At 47.0% G+C, this 19,464-nt stretch overlaps 1 protein-coding gene and 1 pseudogene across 1 annotated transcript in view; one reads left to right on the top strand and one right to left on the bottom strand.

Annotated features, from left to right (window-relative positions):
- Fntb (farnesyltransferase, CAAX box, subunit beta) overlaps positions 1-19,464 on the top strand; it is an 85,261-nt gene that overhangs the window by 16,913 nt on the left and 48,884 nt on the right. The window contains exons 2-4 of the mRNA XM_076921934.1: positions 3,300-3,364; positions 15,786-15,858; positions 17,430-17,521. Coding sequence (XP_076778049.1) covers positions 3,300-3,364; positions 15,786-15,858; positions 17,430-17,521 — 230 coding nt within the window. The remainder of the gene's footprint in view (positions 1-3,299; positions 3,365-15,785; positions 15,859-17,429; positions 17,522-19,464) is intronic.
- LOC143437148 (cysteine-rich protein 2 pseudogene) lies at positions 12,683-13,349 on the bottom strand (annotated as a pseudogene).

The following is a 19,464-nucleotide window of genomic DNA, read 5'->3' as shown; positions in this document are numbered from 1 at the left end:
GTGTTTGTGTGCATGCATAAGCCTGAGCATGTGTGTAGCACCACTTATGTGTAGGAGTCTGCTGAGGTCAGAAGTGGCACCAGATTTCCTGGAACTGTACTAACAGATGATTGTGAGCCACCATGTGGGTGCTGGGAACTGAACCTGGGTCCTCTGCAAGAACAGTAAGCACTTTTAACCACTGAGCCTTCTCTTCTGTACCCAGTATTAAAATATTACACACCACAGCAAACTCATGCTTAGCCACCTCCATATCTAAAGCAAATATCAAAAATTATACTTGGATTTTTGTATGTATTTATTTTCAAATATATTTAAAATCATGCATTTTGAGCCTGGCAGTGGTGGCATATGCCTTTAAGCCCAGTGCTTGGGAGGCAAAGGCAGGTGGCCAGCCTGAGTTCAAGGCCAGCCTGGTCTACAGAGTGAGTTCCAGGACAGCCAAGGCTACACAGAGAAACCCTGTCTCGAAAAGCTAAAATAAAATAAAATAAAATAAATAAAATCATGCACTTTGATGAACAAAGCCTTGTTTTTGTTTGCTTTCTGTTTTGAGATAGGGTCTTGCTGTGTAGCCCAGGCTGGAATTGAACTCACTGTTCTCCTGCTCCTACCTTTGCCTCCCGGGTGCTGAGATTATGGGCATGTGCCACTGTTCCCGTCAAAAATACATGTCTACTTAAGAGGCAATGAATTATCTGCTCAGTTTTATAAAGAGCTGTCCCATGACAGGTAGTCATTAGGACTTATAACTTGAATGATTCGTATCGGTCTGCTGCTGGCAGCGTTGAAATGAAAAGGTGCGATTAGGAAATCCAGAGATGAATGTTTTTATCATCTTCCCCCCGAGCATTATGGCATTTCCCCATGTTTCTGTCAAGGTCTTTTAGTGTAGAAATAAACCTCTGTTCTCTTGTTTGGTGTTTGACTGTTCATGTTGCCCATGTGGGAGCGGCAACAGTTCTTGATTAGACCTGTTTTCTCCTGAGATGTCTTAGTGGCAGAATTCTAGGGAGACGATGGTGCCTCTGGTGGAATCTGCAGGTTATATGGGTTCGAATAGGCTTGGGTTTGCTAGTGAATTTCTCACAGTTTTTGTTTCCTTGAGGATTTGTCATCACAGATATAGCACAGTATGCCACAGGGAGGTCTTGATCTAATGTTCTTGTTGACATGAGCTGCATACCTATTTTCCCAGCTCATTTGGTGTGCAGCCAGCAGCAGCACGGCAGGAACGCCGTCTGTGTTCTGTTTGTCTGTTGCTTTGCATTAGTCTGAGGTGAGTATTTGGAATGGAGAAAGAATTGTAAGGAATCTGGGATAATATTCTGCTTTTCCTAAGCCGTGTTTGTCTCTTACTTCTAGTATTAAAAATTCGTAACCACATCATCCCTCAAACTCACGTTTAAATGCAAATACCAAAACATATCCTAAAACCAAATATAGAGACAGTTTAGGAAGCTGCCATTTTAGATGGTTCAAATCACTATTTTTCTCAGTAATGCAAAAAAGCTTTGCACATTTCTTACACACCTTAAAACAAAATCTAAATCATAAAACCCAGTAAGTGAGTGAGAAAGAGAGAGGAAGGAAGGCAGGAAGAGGTCCGTGGTGCCTTCTTTGGTGACCTGATTTTCTGAGTGGCTTTATTTTGTGAGACTGTGGAAATGTGTATCTGACAGAGAACCAGATTCTTTAACTCCTCTATCTTAGCAGTTGATGTCCTTATACATTTCTTAGGTGATTTTCATATTTTTATTTAAACCTCAACCTGACAATAGCATACAGTCTTTCATAGGAACTGATTGTATATTTGATTGACAGGGTTACAGAGCAGGGAGAATAGCTCAGGGCTGGGAGTATAGCTAGGTGGTGAGTGCTGCCTGCCGTGTGCAAGGCCCTGAGTTTGATCCCCTGCATAGAAATAAGAGAAAGTATGTATTTCAAGAGCAGGGGAGGAAAACAAAACAAAGGGAGTGGAGAGATGGCTTCATGGTTGAGCGCTACCTGGTGAACTCTTAAGCTTTGGGTAGTTTGGAATGTTGTGTCTTACTTAACCCAAGGCCAGAGGTAGATTCCATTCTTTTGACCAGGAGGAAATAGCTTTCCTTTCCTGGGCCTCTACAGAGCCATGATCAAGACTGTATGACATCCCGTCTCTGAGGCAACCTAAAAATCATTTAGGAATGGGCTGAAACTGGGGAGAAAGCAAATCTCATTTCCAACAGGAAAGTCTAGAGAGTCAGTTATGTTTACCAGAAAGGATTAGTGCCTGGACTGGAGTTTTATTTCTATCTGTGTTGGCTAGTTGGTTGTCAACGTGATATAAGGTAGAATTAGCTGGGCAGAGGAACCCCAACTGAGAAAGTACCTCCATTCAGGTTGCCAGTAGCAGGACTGTAGAGCATTCTCTCTCTCTCTCTCTCTCTCTCTCTCTCTCTCTCTCTCTCTCTCTCTCTCTGTTTCTCTCTCTCTCTCTCTGTTTCTCTCTCTCTCTCTCTCTCTCTCCTTTCTCTCTCTCTCTCTCTCTCTCTCCTTTCTCTCTTTCTCTCTCTCCTTTTCAAGACGGGGTTTCTCTATGTAACCCTGGGTCTCCTAAAACTCCCTCTGTAGCCCAGACTGGCCTCAAACTCAGAGACTGCTACTGCCTCTTCATTCCCAGTGCTGAGACTTTCTTCATTAATGATTGATGTGGTTTGGCCCAGCCATCCCACTTTGAGGCAGGATGGGAGTGGGCGTGGTGCCATTCTTGGGCATGTGGTTCTGAATCGTGTAATAAAGGCTGAGCAAGCCATGGGGAGCAAGCCAGTAAGCTATATTCCCCCATGATTTCTGCTTCAGTTCCTGCCTCTATGTTCCTGTTGAGAATTTCTGCCCTGACTTCCCTCAGTAATTGTACTTGTGACTTGAGAGTTGTAGGTGAAATAAAGCCAAGTTGCTTTGGTCATGGCATTCCATCACAGCAATAGAAACCCTAAGTTAAGCCTCCAGGTGAGCTGCTCATTTAGGATGTTAGAAACCAGAGGCCCCACCCCCTTCCCCTTCTGGCATTCCTAACTAGAAAACCAATGATATTCCTGCAATTGTTGGTTTGAGGGTTCCTGTCTCTAAACTGTCTCCCCAATGACTATGTCTTGATTGTCATTAAGCCATTCTATACAGCCTCTGAATGAATCTCTGTGCAGCACATGACTGCGCTGAAAAACTTCAGGCGTTAGACATTTGCTGTGGTAGGAAGGGAAAGCCAATAGCATCTCATCTTTATGTTTTCTCTCTTCCATGTCCTGCTGCCTTATCAGGCCAAAGTAGAAGAGAAGATCCAGGAGGTCTTCAGTTCTTACAAGTTTAACCACCTTGTACCAAGGTAAGCTGTGAGTTGGAGCTTGGGGACCTGAGGGACCCTTTCACCTTCCCTTCTTGCCTCTTCTTAAACAACTTGGAGACCATTTCCCCCACCAGCCCGACTATATCTCTATGTCACTGGAACAGGAGATCAGGTGATTGTGATCCACTTGACTTGGGTGCTGGAAACCAAGCTTGTGTCCTCTGGCACGTGATGTCCTGATGAGTGCTCTTCAGAGCCAACTCTCAGGCCCCTAGAATAGTTATTTTTGACACTATACAAATTAAGTGCAGGGGGACACCAGGTGAACCACTCTGGTTAAGATGCTGTGTGGTCTGAAGTGCAGCCTCCCCTTGCTAAGCAGGTCTACCATTCTCCTCTTCTCCCTCCTCTTCCTCTTTTTCCTCCTCCTCCCCGGCCTCTACCCCCTTTTTAAGACAGGGTTTCCATGTGTAGCTCTGGCTGTCCTGGAACTCACTATGTAGACCAGGCTGGCCTAGAACTCTGCCTCCTCAGTGCTGGGATCAAAGGCATGTACCACAGTGCCTGGCTGTCTGCTGATTTTTTAAGACAGTTTTTAATTAAGACTCTGGGGACCTTTTCTTTTTAGACACCTGGTTAAAATTTATTCCTACAGATAATGAGACCAAAGACATAGGAATTCATTCTCTTCTTTGCCTTGCAGTGCTGGGGTTTGAACTCGGGACCTCACATGTACATCACATATCACCAGCGTAGAAATAACCCTTCCATGCCTAGTATGAGCAAGCTTTTGAATTCTGCACAGTCCTTGGGCCAAGTACATGCAAGTCTTGTGAGACTGGTTCACCAGACAACAGGGCTGACTGCTACGAATGCCTGTCTGTACTCTCTAGGGGAGTAGCACCTGTTGTAGGACACTGACCCAGGACAGAGGTCTGCCACCCTTGTTACCTTTGAGCCTTTGGTCTCTCTCTAATTAGCCAGTGCAAAAAAAAAAAAAAAAAAAAAAAAAAAAAAACAGCTGGAAAAGGCAGCGTTTCTAGGGAAGGGCTGGGGAGAAGGTGGAAGTCCTCATCCTTCCCTGGAAAGGCCAGGGGGAAAGTGTCAGTCAGCTAGAAGGGTCTTTCTCTAACCTGCCAGGCTACATCTCTGCAAAACTGAGACCTCAGTCCAAGGAACTTTTCCTTTTGCATGAGCCGTAGCTGGAGCTTAGCAAATGACATTTATGTCACCAGCTTGTGAACAGACGCTAAGAGAATCTATGCCACTCTCCCCTCCTCCACACAGACCTGCTCCAGCTTGGCTTCCCAGAGGTGGTTGGACTCGGGTGCTGAGAGATGGAGATGGTAGAGAGGGCTTTGCTGTTAGGCATTGTGTCCACGAATGACTCACCTGGCCAGGCTCTGTGTCCCTGGCTCCTGCCTAGGGCTCTGTGTTCCCACGCAAGTGACCTGTGACATCTGACATTTTCTTCTCATTCTCATCACACAGATCTTTGGATTCTGTTTTCCTTAACGAGAGATGAGGAGGGCCGAGAGGCTGCAGTCTGGAAGGGTTTTGGAGAGTGGTGGTAGAGACTCCACCCCCGATTCATAGATCTTAGTCAGATGTGGGTGGAAAGCAAGTGTTCTTGGGCTTGGAACTTTCTAGAAGCAGATTATATCAGGTTTCTTTTCTGGGTTTGTTTCAGGAATCATAGCTTCCCATTTTTATTTTTCTCTTTTTTTCTTTCTCTCCTTTTTTTCTGTTTTCTTTTAAAAAGTTTTTCTTTTGTATTTCCTTTTTTTTCGTTGTTGTTTTTTGTTTTTGTTTTTTTCAAGACAGGGTTTCTCTGTGTAGCCCTGGCTTTCTTAGAACTTGATTTGTAGATCAGGCTGGCCTCAAACTCACAGAGATCTGCCTTCTCTGCCTCCCAAGTGTTGGGATTAAAGGCGTGTGCCACCACTGCCCAGCGCTTTTGTATTTCTTTTTTAAAATTTTGTCTTTTTTTTTTTTTTTTTTGCCTATGAAAATGACTATCTTTGAAAAATATTTTACAAACTGGTATTTTATGTGAGTGCTGTGCCTGCATGTAAGTATATGCATCATGAATGTGTCTGGTGCCTGCAGAGCCCCTGGAACTGGGATTACGATGGATGGAAGGCCCCGTATAGGTGCTGGAAACATGACCTAGGTCTTCTGCAAGAACAGCCAGTGCTTTCAACTACTGAGCCTCCGCTCCAGCCCAGAACATGAGTATCTTAAAAGATGATAATTGGCGTGTTAATTGATAATAGAGATATTATAATAAGTAATAAGTCAGCCAAATGAGTGTATAAGTCAGACTATCAATGTAAAGCTAAATACCACAGAATGAGCGAGGGTATAGATCAACCTGGTGTGTGGTTCATCGTGGTAAAGTACCTGCCAGAGTGCACCAGGCACTGGCTTCCACACCCAGAACAACCCCCCCCCCCCAACTAAGGAAAAATCTGAAATGTATCAGAATTTTAAATTATCATTATTATTTTAACTTCTTGGTAGTCAAAATTTTAGTCTTGGCTAGGGGGTGTAATGAAATGTAGAATGTTTGCATAGAGATATGAGGCCTAGAGTTATACCACAAAACAACCCCCAAAGAACAACAAACCAAAGGAACAAAGTCATATTTGAGAGTCCTGAGAGCGTGATTCAGGAGTGGACTTCGTGGCTCGCCACATGCGTTCCCAGATGCTGGCAGCACACCCAGGTGACAGCTGGTTTGTATTCCTGAGGTCACAGTGGTGCTGATCAGATGTGACAGGCTGTCAGGACCCCTGGCTGTGTGCAGGTCCAGGAATGCCCGCAGTGATGCTGAAGCAGCCATTCGCTTGTTCAGCCTGCCAGAGCCAAAGCCAGGAAACAGATGTGGCTGACGGTCAGGCTGACTGGCAGTGCTGCTGCATTTTGCCATTAATCCCCTTCCAGAAGTGACTTTTCTGTGAGGCATGGTGGTATGTGCCTGTAGTCCCAGCACTTGGGTGGGGGTGGGGGAGCAAAGGCAGGAGGACCAGGAGTTCCAGGTTTTCCTTACCTGTGAGTTCAAGACCAAGACTAGCCTGGATTACAGGAGACCTTATCTCAAATAATAATCATAATCATAAAGAAAAGGTTTTCCTCCCTTTTGACTGTGAAGTATGCATCTGCCCTGGAGTGAGACGGTCAGTACCAAAAAGGCCTCCTTGTTCTTTTTCTTTTCCGTTTATGACTTTAGGACCCTCTCTACCAATGTCCTGCACCCCCCCGCCCCTTGAACTCAGGCCATCATGCTCAGTGGTGTGCTCCTTTACCCACTGAGCCTCTTGTACTTTTATAGTTTTGTCAACATCCTGCTTTCTTTTATTACTGTTGCTTTTGGAGTGTTTTGTTCTTGGCTTTGGTTTTGGCTTTGTGCTTTGGAAAGAGGTTCTCTTGTTGTCCGGAGATATGTAACGACGTAGCCTGCCCCTGGGCTTGGTCTACTCCCTCCACCTCCCAGGTGCTGTGATCGCAGGTGTACACCGACATGCCACACTGCATCCTGGTTTCTTACAAAAGTCAGTATTTTTTGTTAGGTCTCAAAGAAACTGGGAAGAGATGGATGCGGTGCCTGTTAGGATATCAAAGCAGGCTCTGGCCACCAGTCTCTCTCAGTGGCTCCAAGTACTGCTTACAGAGGCCTGGCTCCCCTCAGCACTTCTAACCTGTGGCCTCCACCCTAAACCTCTCCAGACCCCGAGCTGCTTTGCTTCCTTTTACAGCTTCTTTTTCCTCTCTCTCTCTATAACTCAGCCACTTTGGCTATGTGCTGTCTTGGTTCTTCTCTTGGTTCTCTCTGCCCTCTTGGTCTTCTTTTGTCTCTCTTCTTTCCTTCCTTTCTCCCTCTCCCTGTCTCTCTCTCCTCTCATGTCCAGTCTGTTCTGCTGGCCATGTCTAGTCTGACCCTTCCAGATGCCTGTGGCTGTGCTTTCCTCACATCTACAGTAAACCTCCTCAGGGGAGGTCACGTCCTCATTGTCCTCTTCACTTTTTTCTAGCATTGAGCTCAAACCCAGGGCCTAGCACATGCCCTGCAGTAGTCCTACTAAGTGAACCACACCCCCAGCCCTCTCCAGAGTATTCTTGTTCTGCCCCTTGGGAATATATACTTTTCCATTCCAGCACCGTAACTAACCTCTGTCCATCACAGTCCTGATACTTTTCCAGTTCATTTCATTTACCGTAATGTGAAACCTAAAATGTATAAATGGTGCAGACACAAACAGACAGACAGGCACACGGATGTGCACACACACAGAGGGAGAGAGAGTGTGTGTGTGTGTTTAAAATTGTTTTCTCTAGGGCAGAAGTGACCCATGTACTCCCTAGTGTAGTAAGCAGTGCTAGCGGCTCACTAGAGGTTCTCTCTGGAGATTAAGTGCAGCAGTGTGTGGTTATGAAGCCAGCACTGAAGTCCTAGAAACTTGACCTGTGTCATCCGCCATCCTATTTATAAATCCTGGAGACTCTGGGAGACACACTTCTTCTTAGTGCTGTATTTTCTACATGCAGTGTCTTCCATGCCATAGTCAACCACAGGACACTCAGGGGTGGTCCAGGTTTGGAGAAGTATGCTTGCTTTTACTCTGCGTTATTCTTGTGAAGTCCTTCAGGGTTCCTCCCCCCCCCCCCCCCCCCCCCCGTTCTGCACCAGTATTTAAAGATTTGACAAAGAGCCAAGTATTCTCACAGGACCCAGAGAATGCCCCACGGGATGAGTTGGCTAACCTAGAAGTGTCTAGAATGTTCTAGACAGAGGGGACAACATGTGCAAAGTCCCAAGGCTACAGAAAGCAGAGCTCAGCGAGGTCGTGGGGTGAGGCTGGAAGGAGAGGAGGTACTTGGGGAAGACCTGGAAGCCCAGTGGGCTTACCCCAGAAATATAAGCGATATTACTCCATAGTCATGCTTCAAATCCCTTCTAATTCCAGTCCCTAGACACTCACAGCCCCAGTTTCCCTCTGCTTGTTACCTGAGTGCCCTCTGCCCTAACCCAGTGTTCTGAGTTCTTGCTTCATCCCAGCCTCAGTTTTCTTTTCCCCCTTCTTGGATTTGAGGCTGAGCTCTTGGGGGTGGGAGGAGTTTTGGCTTTTGACTTCCTACACACAGAATGAAAGGAGATTGTAAGGGTGTGAGTCAGCTTGGTAACCAAGTGCACACTGGGCGCTCTGAAACCCAGGAGCTTAAGAAGTTCAAGAGGCTGGAAATCCAAGATCAAGATGCTAGCAGGCCTGGTTTCTCCTGAGGCCTGTCTCAGGACTTGCGGTTGGCTGCCTTGCTCTGTCCTAACATAGCCTTTTGTTTGTGCTCAGACTCCCTAGTGTCTCCCCTCCTCCCTCAGCTCCTTCAGGACCTTTGTGCTCGATGGGCAAGCACTCCACACTGAGCTACACCCTGGCATTCTTCCTTTTTTTACTAAAGCACCTGTAGTATTGGGTAGGGCTCTTCCCTGGGGGTCTTATTTAACCTGAAATTCTTCCTTAAAGGTCTGATTTCTAAACACCGTCCCACTGTGGGTTAAGATTTCAGCATTGATTGTGAGGGGGAGGGGCACAATTTAGCTCATAGTAGCAATTTTTTTTTGTGTGTGCAATTTAGTAAAATTTCTGATTGACCAAAATAAACTGAACACTTCAACTTAACAGTACGTTTATATGCTTATAATTAAACGGATGAGAATGGAAGAAGTAAGAAGTTGGCTTCGGGAAATGTCACTGGAGATAATCTCTCCCCACACCCTCTACCCTCCTTTTCCCCCCAGCATATGAAGCCGAAGTTCCTCTTCACACAGACCCAGCTAGAAAACAGTTCCCCTCTCCCCGGGGTTCTTGGGCCTATTGTCTGTGGGCGAGGCTCAAGGTTAGAGGGGAGCTCCTCAGGAGGGGGGAAACCTTAGGCTGGCTCAGGTTCTAAGGACCAGCCTGAGGTAGTTGAGGAGGTAATTCCTGAGCAGCTAGGGTTCAGGCAGTTCTTTGACTTCGGCAAGGCCTCTAGAGACCAGAAGCTCGGGCCTCAGAGGTCATTGATTTCTTAGTGACTGAAAAGCCCCTTGTCATGTAAAAAGACTGTTCAAAAGATGAGGAGAAGACTTCCCAGAGCTTCAGTACTTGAAAACACTTGCTTTTACATTATGTTGTGTGGGGGTGGGGTGGGGATGTGTGCATAGGATGGGTGCATGGAGGTCAGAGGACAGTCTGAAGGACCCAGTTGTGTCCTTGCACCTTGTGGGTTCCAGGACTGAACTCGGGGCATCAGGCCAACATACTTTTAGTGCTGAGCTGTCTCACTGGGCTGCATTTCTGTGACATATGTAGTGGCACAGGCTGAGAATCTCAGCAGAGGCAGGATCTCTGAGTCTTAGGCCAGTCTGTTCTACAAAGTGAGTTCCAGGGCTGTATGGAGAAACCCTGTCTCAGAAAAACAAAACCAATCAATCAATCAAACAAACAAAAAACCTAGCCAAAGCCTGGCTTTTGGTCCATGCATGTAGCCCCCAGAACTTGGGAGGAAAAGGCAAGAAGATCTTAGTTCAAAACCAGCCTGGACTACTTGGGTAAGACCAGTGGAGAGTCTGGCTTCTGGTAGTGTTTGATTTTACCTGGCTGTCTCCAGTCACTGCAGGTCTACCTTCATTAATGGTCTTGCTTGTACTTGTCATAGGCTTGTGCTAGCCTATGGTTCCATCCTGCTCAGGCTGAGCCAGGACACATGAGGTATTTCAGAACTGTGCTTACCATCCCCCCCATCCCCTGCTTAGTCTGCTCTTCCCACTGCTGTTTCCCAAAGAGTCCTAGCGAGGAAGCCAGGCAAGGTGGCACACCCCTGTAACAAAAGCCCTGCCGCTGTGGCAGAGAATTTTGAGTTTGAGGCTAACCTGGGCTACATAGTGAGAGTCCGTCTTTATTTTTTTTTTTTAAAAAAAAGGTTATCAAGAAACCACCTAGAGCTGGGCAGTGGTGGTACACACCTTTAATCCCAGCACTTGGGAGGCAAAGGCAGGAGGATTTCTGAGTTCGAGGACAGCCTGGTCTACAGAGTGAGTTCCAGGACAGCCAGTAGCCAGGGCTACACAGAGAAACCCTGTCTCGAAAAACCCAAAAAAAAAAAAAAAAAAAAAAAAAAAAAAAAGAAAGAAAAAGAAAGAAAGAAAGAAAGAAAGAAAAAGAAAAGAAACCACCTAACTGGCTTCACTAAAATTTTAATACTTCTTGGCTGCCGGTCACTTTATTCATCTCATGTGTTGTTTAACACTGTTGCCACAGCAGACAGTCTATATGTAACTCCTGTGCTCTGGATTCCTCATTCCTGAGAAGTCACAGGCTGTCATCCCATGGTTTCCTCCGTCTCCTCTTCCCCACTTCAGACTCCATGATTTGGCTGGCATCATACACCAGATGTGGCACATCACATCTCTCTGTCTCTGAGGATGTGGAATTCTTCCTTTTCCGAGGTTCTTATTCCCTCTCTTCCCCTCTAAACCTCTTCAGTAATTCCCTTTAAAATCCTTTTTGCTTGGTAATTATTGTTGTGTATATGAGTGTATGATGCGTGTGGAGGTCAGAGGATGATGATACCCAGGCTTCAGCGATGGAACTGGAGTCCTTAGACTTGTACAGCTGGGCTTTAAGAGCCCAGGAAGTGGGGCCTCTCTGGCCTTGGACCAGCCTTCTGCACCAGCCTCCTGCATGCTGGGCATATAGGCACACACCATGTTCAGCTTTGTTCCTTTTAGGAAAAAATAACATTTAAGGAAATATAATTCATACATAATTCATTGAGTTCAAATGTGTAATTCATCCGTTTTAGCATATTCACGGTAAAGCGGTATAACTTATCGAGATTCATTTTTGAGCATCTCATTACCCCTTAGAAGAAGACCCTTAGTCACACCCTCAGTGCCCTCATGAACTCTAGGCAACCAATTAATCTACTTTCTGTCTCTCAGGATATTTCCGATGTGGACATTTCATATGAATGGAACCATATAATATGTGGTGTTTTATAAGTGGCTTCTTACATGTAAGTGGCTCCTAGCATGTTTTCAGGGTCATCCTTCTGTGCTTCAGGCTCCTGTTTGCCCTTAGGTTTTATTTGTTTGGTTTTAGAGACAAGCTCTCTGGGTGCGCTGGCACTCACTATGAAGACTGGGCTAGCCTTGAACCCTCTCGCCTCTCTGCTTTCCAAGTGCTGGATTTAGGGGAATGGCCTCCTATGCCCAGCTTTGCTTTGTTTTTTTGTTTGTTTGTTTGTTTTGTTTTGTTTTTGTTTTTGTTTTTTTAAATCTTTTGTTTTGAGATAGGGTCACACTTTGTAACCCTGGAACTTGCTATGTAGACCAGGCTGGCCTGGAACTCACAGAGATTTACCTGCTACTACCTCCCAAGTACTGGGATCAAAGGTGTGGACCACCATACCCAGCCTTCTTTCAAGCCTTAAGCAACTCTTCATGGACTTTCAAGTTCTGCGCCTCCCCAGTCTGACAAGTTTCTGCCTGCTTCTCCCGTGTGCTTCAGCTCTAACATCTTAACTACATTAACTGAAACGTGCTACGGTGTCCTCTTGGGTTTTTGCTTGGCCATCTCATCTTCCTGCTTTTGTCTCAATACTGTCCTTTTAGGGAGGATATTTCTGACTTCCCCTGCCTGCCTGTGAGCTCAGAACGCACTGCACTTAGCAAGTCAGAGCATCAAGTGGACAGGGCTCTAACTTGCCTTTACTTGTCTGGATCCACCAGCAGATGGTAGCTGTTGGGAATGGTCATCCTGGACCTCCGTGCAAGGTGCTCCCTGCACAGGAGTCCTGACTGTTAGACCTTCTGAAAGAGAAACAGTCTGGTCATTTCTTTTTTCTTCTGGTTTTGTTGTTGTTGTTTCTCAAACCAAACTATTCATTGACAGCAAAAGTCTCCATAGCTGTGAACCATGTGAGTGTAAGGAGGGAGTAGTGTGGGAACCAGCAGTGGGCTTCTTGCAGGGGTGTTGTCACCCTGGGAATGCTGTGAGCTCATGACCATCACTGACAAGCAGGGCATAAATAATACTGGTGGGCAGGTGTGGGCAAAGGGATATCATAGGACAGCCACATTGGAGAGCTATCAGGGACCTGGGGACACAGGGACAGAGAGAATGCTGGGCACAGGAACACAGGACCCACGGAGCTATAGAGGCACACAGACAGAAAGTAAACCATGGGCAACACAGGGTAGGCCAAGGTGACAAAGGGGGCTGAAATTCTAGGACTACCCAGGTTTTTTTTTTCTCCTCCACCACTTAGGTCCTGGATTTGCAGGTGAGACGCACTGAGGCAGGACTAGGCGACAGGTCACTTTCCCTCAGGGTCAAATAGGGGACACCAAGGACAGCATCTCCGGATGTAAGGCTGAACTGTGCCTTCCGGGTCCTTGTCGTAGATTTAGCTGCCCACAGCTCCAGTATCCACTCCTTTGGGTCCAAAGAGTATTCCATAGCAAGGCTTGTGGCCGTAGGGCTGGCCACCGTGCTGAGCGTGCCCACCTGAGGTCAGTGTCTTGGAGCAGCACTCACAGCGCAGGCAGGGCTAGTGCCAGTCCTTGCCCAGGGAAGTCACCTTCTCAGGGAAGTATACTCTCTTGTTACATCGAGGACACATGTTGGGCTCTCCAGTGTACGTGGTGACACTAGAGGATTTTCTGGGACCCTTGGGGGGGGGTGCTGGTCTTCTGCTCCTCAGGTCACACCACAGGGACCAGTGACCTGAGGGGCCTCCTGTTGGAGGCTTATCGTAGATGAAGGAACCAGTGCTCCACCCCCCCCATGCCTTTGGGTCTAAACAGTGCGGCATAATAGGACTTGTGGCAGAAGGGCTTCCAATCTGCTCAGCATGGCCGCTATGGGTCAGTGTCTTGTTGCAGTGCTCACACTTGAGACAACTTGTGCCAGTCCTTGCCCAGGGAACTCACCTTCTCAGCGAAGAACATGGTCCTGTCACACTTGGGACACTTGGAGGCCATAGTCAGTGAGTTCAGTGGGTCAATTTGCACCCTCCACTGTGCTCATCCTCTGCGCCACTGCCCCTTCTGGTTTTTGAGACAGAGTCCTATGTAGCTCAGGCTGGCCTTGAACTTGTTATATTGCAGAGGATGATCTTGAACTCCTGATCTTCCTGCCTCCAGCACTAAATTTATAGTCCTGTGACACTGTAAGACACCCACCCACACACAAAGGGAGGACCTCCCTCAAGCCTCAGGAATTCGCGGCCACCCAAAAACTCACAAGACACCATTCTCGATGCAATAGCAAGAGGTATGTTTCGGGATCAGTTGACTGAGGCCGAGACTCGTGACCCACATAGGGGCAGAGGAGTGTCAATCTCGTGGGCTGGGAGTGGAGGGCTTATATAGGACTGAATCACAAACCAAGGGGATGAGGGGGTTACCAAGGAAACATAACATAAAAATAGCGGAAAATTCCAGAGGAACCCAACCTAAGTGAGTCAGGGTCATGTGGAAAACACTCTGTATACTCATTCTTCTCAAAAATGTGGTCTTGCCATGTCACTGTGGCCTTGCCCTGTCATTGTGGCCTTGCCCTGTCACTTGCTCAACTATTTCTCAGTTGCTCCGGACACGGCCCTGCCCTGTCATCGTGGTTACTAGTTTCTCAGCACCACATAGATGACTTGCATTCCTCTCCTCCGGTTCCTGAAACCGGCCAGTCTACATTTTTAGCTTGCTTCAGAGAAAATTTTCCATGCCCTTTAAAATGAGGCTTAGAGAAAAGCCTATATACATTTTATAAAATGATTTTTGTAATTTTTCACTCTACAACATCACACCTAGTTACTATTTTCTGCCTGTGTAGTTTGCTCTGAGCTCTGCCCTGAGTGTTCACAAAGATCCTTGGCCACTGTTGTTGGCCATCTTTTTCTTCAGTCTTCATGCATCCATCTGCCATTGTTAAATACTTCTTTATGATTCTCTCCTCCCTCACTGCCTAGGACACGACTTGCCCTTGTTCCTGTCCTGTCTTGCTCCTGTCTCCCTTTAAGAATGGTTCTTCTTGTGGTTTTGAACTCCTGCCTTCTACAGCTTCACTTGTCCCATTTCTACATATGATCTGAGTTCCTGTCTGCATCTCACATTGTCTGAGACCATTTTCTGTTACCTGAACTAGGGAATTTTACTATATGTATCTATTTAAAGCATATTTTGCTTGATGATTCTGGAAGCTGGAAAGCTGAAGAGCGTGGTGGCATGGCTGGCTTCTGTGAGGACCTTTGCTATGTTCAGTGAAGAGCAGAAGGCAGGAGGCCAGTGGGTGCATGAGGAAGAGGCAGATTGAGGAATTCCCTCTCTTTGTAACCTGTGACTCTTGAAAACCACCTAGTCATTTGAGAAAGGCACTACAACCCCCTCAGTGATTTAATGAACAGTCCTTCGTGCTCAGAGACCCTGCTGCATCTTGAGACCCTTGTGATTTTTTTTTTTTTTTTCTGAGAAGGCCGCCCTTGAGAACTTGTGGTCCTCCTGCCTTCTGAGTGCTAGGATTACAGCAGGTGGGTACCACTGCCATTGCTTTTCTTTTGAGACAGCATTTCTCTTCCTACCTTGGAAGACTCTTCTGAGATAGAGACCACATTAGTGATCGTATTCTGAGCACAGAACAGTGGGAGTTCTGGAAACAATTGTTTATTGACTACCTAGAAGAGAGTGCTTCTCTTCCCCGTTATTCCTGTAGTCAGCAGGCTCAGTGAACGTCTGGACATTTTTGCATTTCTTTCTTCCATAAGCACACAGGCCGTCTTTCAACACTAAGCAAGAAGTCCCGCCTCTCTCTTCCCCCTTGCAGGTGGCCATGAGCAGCACATTCCATCTTAAAGCCAGTACTGCTGACCCCAGTGCCAGGGTGTGCCTGGCCCGTGGAATACAAAAAGCATCCTCCGGCCAGGGCTGTGGGTCAGCACGTGGGAGGTGGAATTTGGGGGCCAGAGTAACAGATGGACAATCAAGGGGTGGGCAGGGGACAAAGTGCAGATCTCAGACAAGTGGTCTCAGAAGAAATGACTCAAGTGGGGGAGGTGGGAGCAGCAAGGCTCTGAGTTAGGTTGATCACAGCACGTCTGTTCCCAGGATTGCCCATCAGATTGCTTGCAGCCCCTAGGTCCTGGAGAAGCTCTCTGAGTAGACTGTCTGTACCAAGCATCGTGTGCCCAGTGCAGGGCAGTCGCCTTCCCAAGGTGTTCCCTTTCAGAACATTTGCCAGGACAGTGTGCAGGCAGCCAGAGAACTCAGCCGCGTACCTCTTTTCCCTGGTGTAGCTGCTTTTTGTACATACTGAAGTTACCAGGTGTTCACTTAGTGACTGTGGGCAATGTTCTAACAGGTGTGTTTAAGAACGTGCGTGTGTGTGAGCTATCAGAAGGGCTTACGGGCTCTTTGTCTTTCCAGGCTCATTTTGCAGAGGGAGAAGCACTTCCATTATCTGAAAAGAGGCCTTCGACAACTGACAGATGCCTATGAGGTAAAACGTTGCCTGGGAACTTCCTGTCAAGCACTGGGCAGTGCTCCTGTTTGAACACAAAGGTTGTTGGTCTCACCTGTTGCAGACGCACCCACTGCGTGTCCCACGTGGCTCTGGCAGGAACCAGGCTGCTGTTTCATAGCTGATACTCTGCTTATGAAAGGAGCTAAATAAAGTCTTCTCCAGCTAAGAGATGGTGCCACATGCCTTTAGTCCCGCACTCAGAAGGAGTAGACAGAGGGTGAATCTGTATGAGGTTGAGGCCAGCCTGGTCTACAGAGCAAGTTCTAGGACAGCCAGGGCTACACAAAGAAACCCTGTCTCAAACAAACAAACAAACAAACAAAAAACCAACAAAACAAAATTTCCTCCAGCTTTTTTAGCCCCTACACCCCTAGAGCTGATGGAACATTCTAGATGGGCTAGGGCTCTTCCCCGTTTGATCACAGCATGCCTTCTCCTGACTCCCTTTACATGTAGATAAAAGTCAGTTACCTTGTCCCCACACCTTGACCCTATAAGCTGATCCAGTGTCTGTCTTGGTCAGAGGACCAGGATTTGAATCCTGGAGGACAGTAAACACGGAGTGAATCTTAAAGCATGATTCTCAGAGCCGTGAGATTCATGGAAGAACCCAAGAGCCATGGTGGGGATAGAAAAGGCTGTGACTAGCAGGGCTCCCATCTCCCTGCTCCCCATTACAAAGGATCGCTCTGCCTTTAATTGGCTTTTATTTTAAAGTTCTATATATATTTTTTTCTTGCGGAAGGATTTTCCAAGTCTGTCATCGGTAATGTGAATATCACAACCTACACTGCAACTCTGGCATTAACTTCTTTTATAACGTGGAGAAAATTAGTCTCTCTAGACCTCATTTGTATACTTTAGACATATAGAACCTGTAGCTGGTACCACCTGCCCTGCGGAGCTTGTGACGCTCGCTCAGTAGCTGTGTTTGACTTGAATTAGGATGGAGGTCTGTGCACACATCACCTTCAGAAGCCTTTGCCTAGTCTCCAGACACACTCATCCTCCTGCAGGTCCTCAAAGCACCTAACAGGTATATGTACACATGTTAACCTTATTCCAGAAAGACATTAGGTAGCTTAGGCTTATGTGTCTACCGCCTTTTCTCTAAGATAGCCATGCCAGTCAGTATTCTACATGCTGAGCACTGAATCAGTTCCCAACATTGCCATGCCCCCAGTGTCTAATGTTTGGCACAAGTAGATACCAAATATTTGATAAATCTGTAAATGTGTGAATTCAGGAAATGTCCTTGTGAGAGGATGTGTTTCTTTGTCTGCATGGGACACCAGCAGCAGTTAACTTCCCTGTGTGTAAGTTCTTAGCCTAGCTCGGAGTCGGCAGAAAGCATTTAAGGGTCTTAAATGTTCCCTGCTGTTCTTTTGTCACACATGAAAGCACCCTTCATTACTGATTGTTGTCCGAGCAAGGGTGCCTGCCTCCTCCTTCCCTTGCTAGGCTTCAGGAACTAAGACAGATGTAGCCTTGTCACAGGATCTTGGACCGATTGAATAAAGGGTGTGTTTTCTCCTGGTCCCTCTCAGTGTCTGGATGCCAGCCGCCCCTGGCTCTGCTACTGGATCCTGCACAGCTTGGAACTCCTCGACGAACCCATCCCCCAAATAGTGGCTACAGAGTGAGTTCTGGCTTTGGGGAACCTGGGGTGTCCTCTGGAATCACATCCTGGATTTGAAATTCTTTTTGTTCCTGTTAAATTGGATGTAAATGGGGAGGAAAACGAGTTACAAAGAAGCCCTTGCCCTTCCCTTGACCTCCAGCAACTTCCGGAAACTCCTCCACTCAAAAACCCTACCATAAGCTGGTGGGTAGAACAACTCTCTCAACTTCCAGAGGAGGGTTTTTTTTCCCTTCATTCTCTCCCTCTCCTTCTCCATCTTCTTCCCTCTCCTTCTCCCTCTTCCTCCCTCTCCCTCTCTCTCTTTTCCTCTCCCCACTCCCCCTCTATTTTTTTTTTTTTTTGACAAGGTCTCTACACGTGGTGGTAGAGGCCTTTAATCCCAGCTCTTGGGAGGCAGATCTTTGTGAGCTCAAGGCCAGCCTGGTCTACTGACAGCCAGGGCTACATGGAGAAACTTTGTCTCAACAAAACAAAACAAAACAAAACAAAAGCAAAAAAAAAAAAAAAAAAAAATCCCCACCAAAACCAAACAAACAAAAAAACCAGTTTACTCAGAGACAAGGTCTCTGTGTAGCTCTAGCTGCTTTGAACTCACTCTATAGACCAAGCTGTCCTCAAACTCACAGCGACCCACCTGCTTCCTGCCTCTCATGTACTCTGGCTTTGATCTTTGAGAACAAGTTCTCACCATCATCTCTGACAGCTGTGATGAAATGCCATGGAACGTACCACTCTGTGAATCAAAATATTCTTACCTTCCTTAAATACCTCCGTGGAGGTGTAGAGGCCAGGAACAGGCCAGCTCTCCACAGGACTAGATGGGTAACTGCCTTGGGTACCAATGCCATGTGAGTGAGACTCACAGTCTCACTGACCTCTGATTGATGACAAGACATGTAAAACAACTTGGCTGTGTCCACACTGCTGGTGCAGGTGGTGCTTGTAAGGTGGCACCTCATGATCATCACCACTGTATCTTAAGAAAAACAAACACCAAAACTGACCATGCCCCCAACCTCGGAAATACCAGGCATAGGAAAGGACGGCCAGGAATTGAACCTAGGGGGGTTTGTTGAGAGCATGTCTTCTTGGCTGGCTGCCTCCACTCCGTTGTACCCCGGAGGGTGAGGAGTTTGGGAGGCAAGCATCCTAAGTCAGGTTTGTGTTTCCGCAGCAGAAGGTAGCAGCTGTGCCAAGACTTGTGGAGGCTCACTGGAGCCCTCCCTAGTCCCAGGGCCCCTGCCTTGGTCACACTGTCAGGTCAAAGGAACAGAACTTACATTGTCTCATTCATTCTCTCTTAACAATAACCTCTCATTCTTGCCTTCCTGGGAAGGCTGTCTTGTGATGACTGTGGATGGAGGAGATAAGAAAGAATTAAGCCTTTAACCCTTAGAATTCATATTTCTGTGGCAGATGGAAAATAGGCATTGTTTTTATAATCTAGACATTGCAACAAGCCTGCTTGCTTCCAGCTCTGGAAGTGGAGTTGGGCACAGTTTCTGCAGTCACAGGAATTTCATTGTCAAAATAAAGGCCCGGGTGTTTTTGAAATACCAGTTGGGGGCTGAGGGTTGTTTGGGAAGCCCCCCCCCTCCCCTCCCCACCCAACGCCTACACTGTTAGGATGTATGCTAGACTAGGAAGGGTGCATCTGAGGGAAGGGGTGGGAACGAGGAGTTTGTGAGAGAGGCCCGAGAGAGGTCTGGAAGGGCACAGACCATGTCGGGTGCAGAGACAAGATGGCGGCTCTGGCAGTGGGAGCTCGCCACCAGCAGCTTCTTTTGCTTTCCTAGGTTGCATGGAAGGTCCTGTTTCAGGGCCACTTCCCTGAGGAAGTCAGTGTCCGCTGCTTTTGTGGCAGTATCAGATGGGAAGAGGGGCCGTGAGATGGCTTCGCCTGAGTCTGACCCAGGACACACACGGTGGAAAGGAGAGCA

The sequence above is a fragment of the Arvicanthis niloticus genome, chromosome 23 (assembly GCF_011762505.2).
Source record: "Arvicanthis niloticus isolate mArvNil1 chromosome 23, mArvNil1.pat.X, whole genome shotgun sequence".
Lineage (NCBI taxonomy): Eukaryota > Metazoa > Chordata > Mammalia > Rodentia > Muridae > Arvicanthis > Arvicanthis niloticus.
Note: the sequence above shows the minus strand (reverse complement) of the source record. Positions and strands in the feature narration are given on the sequence as shown.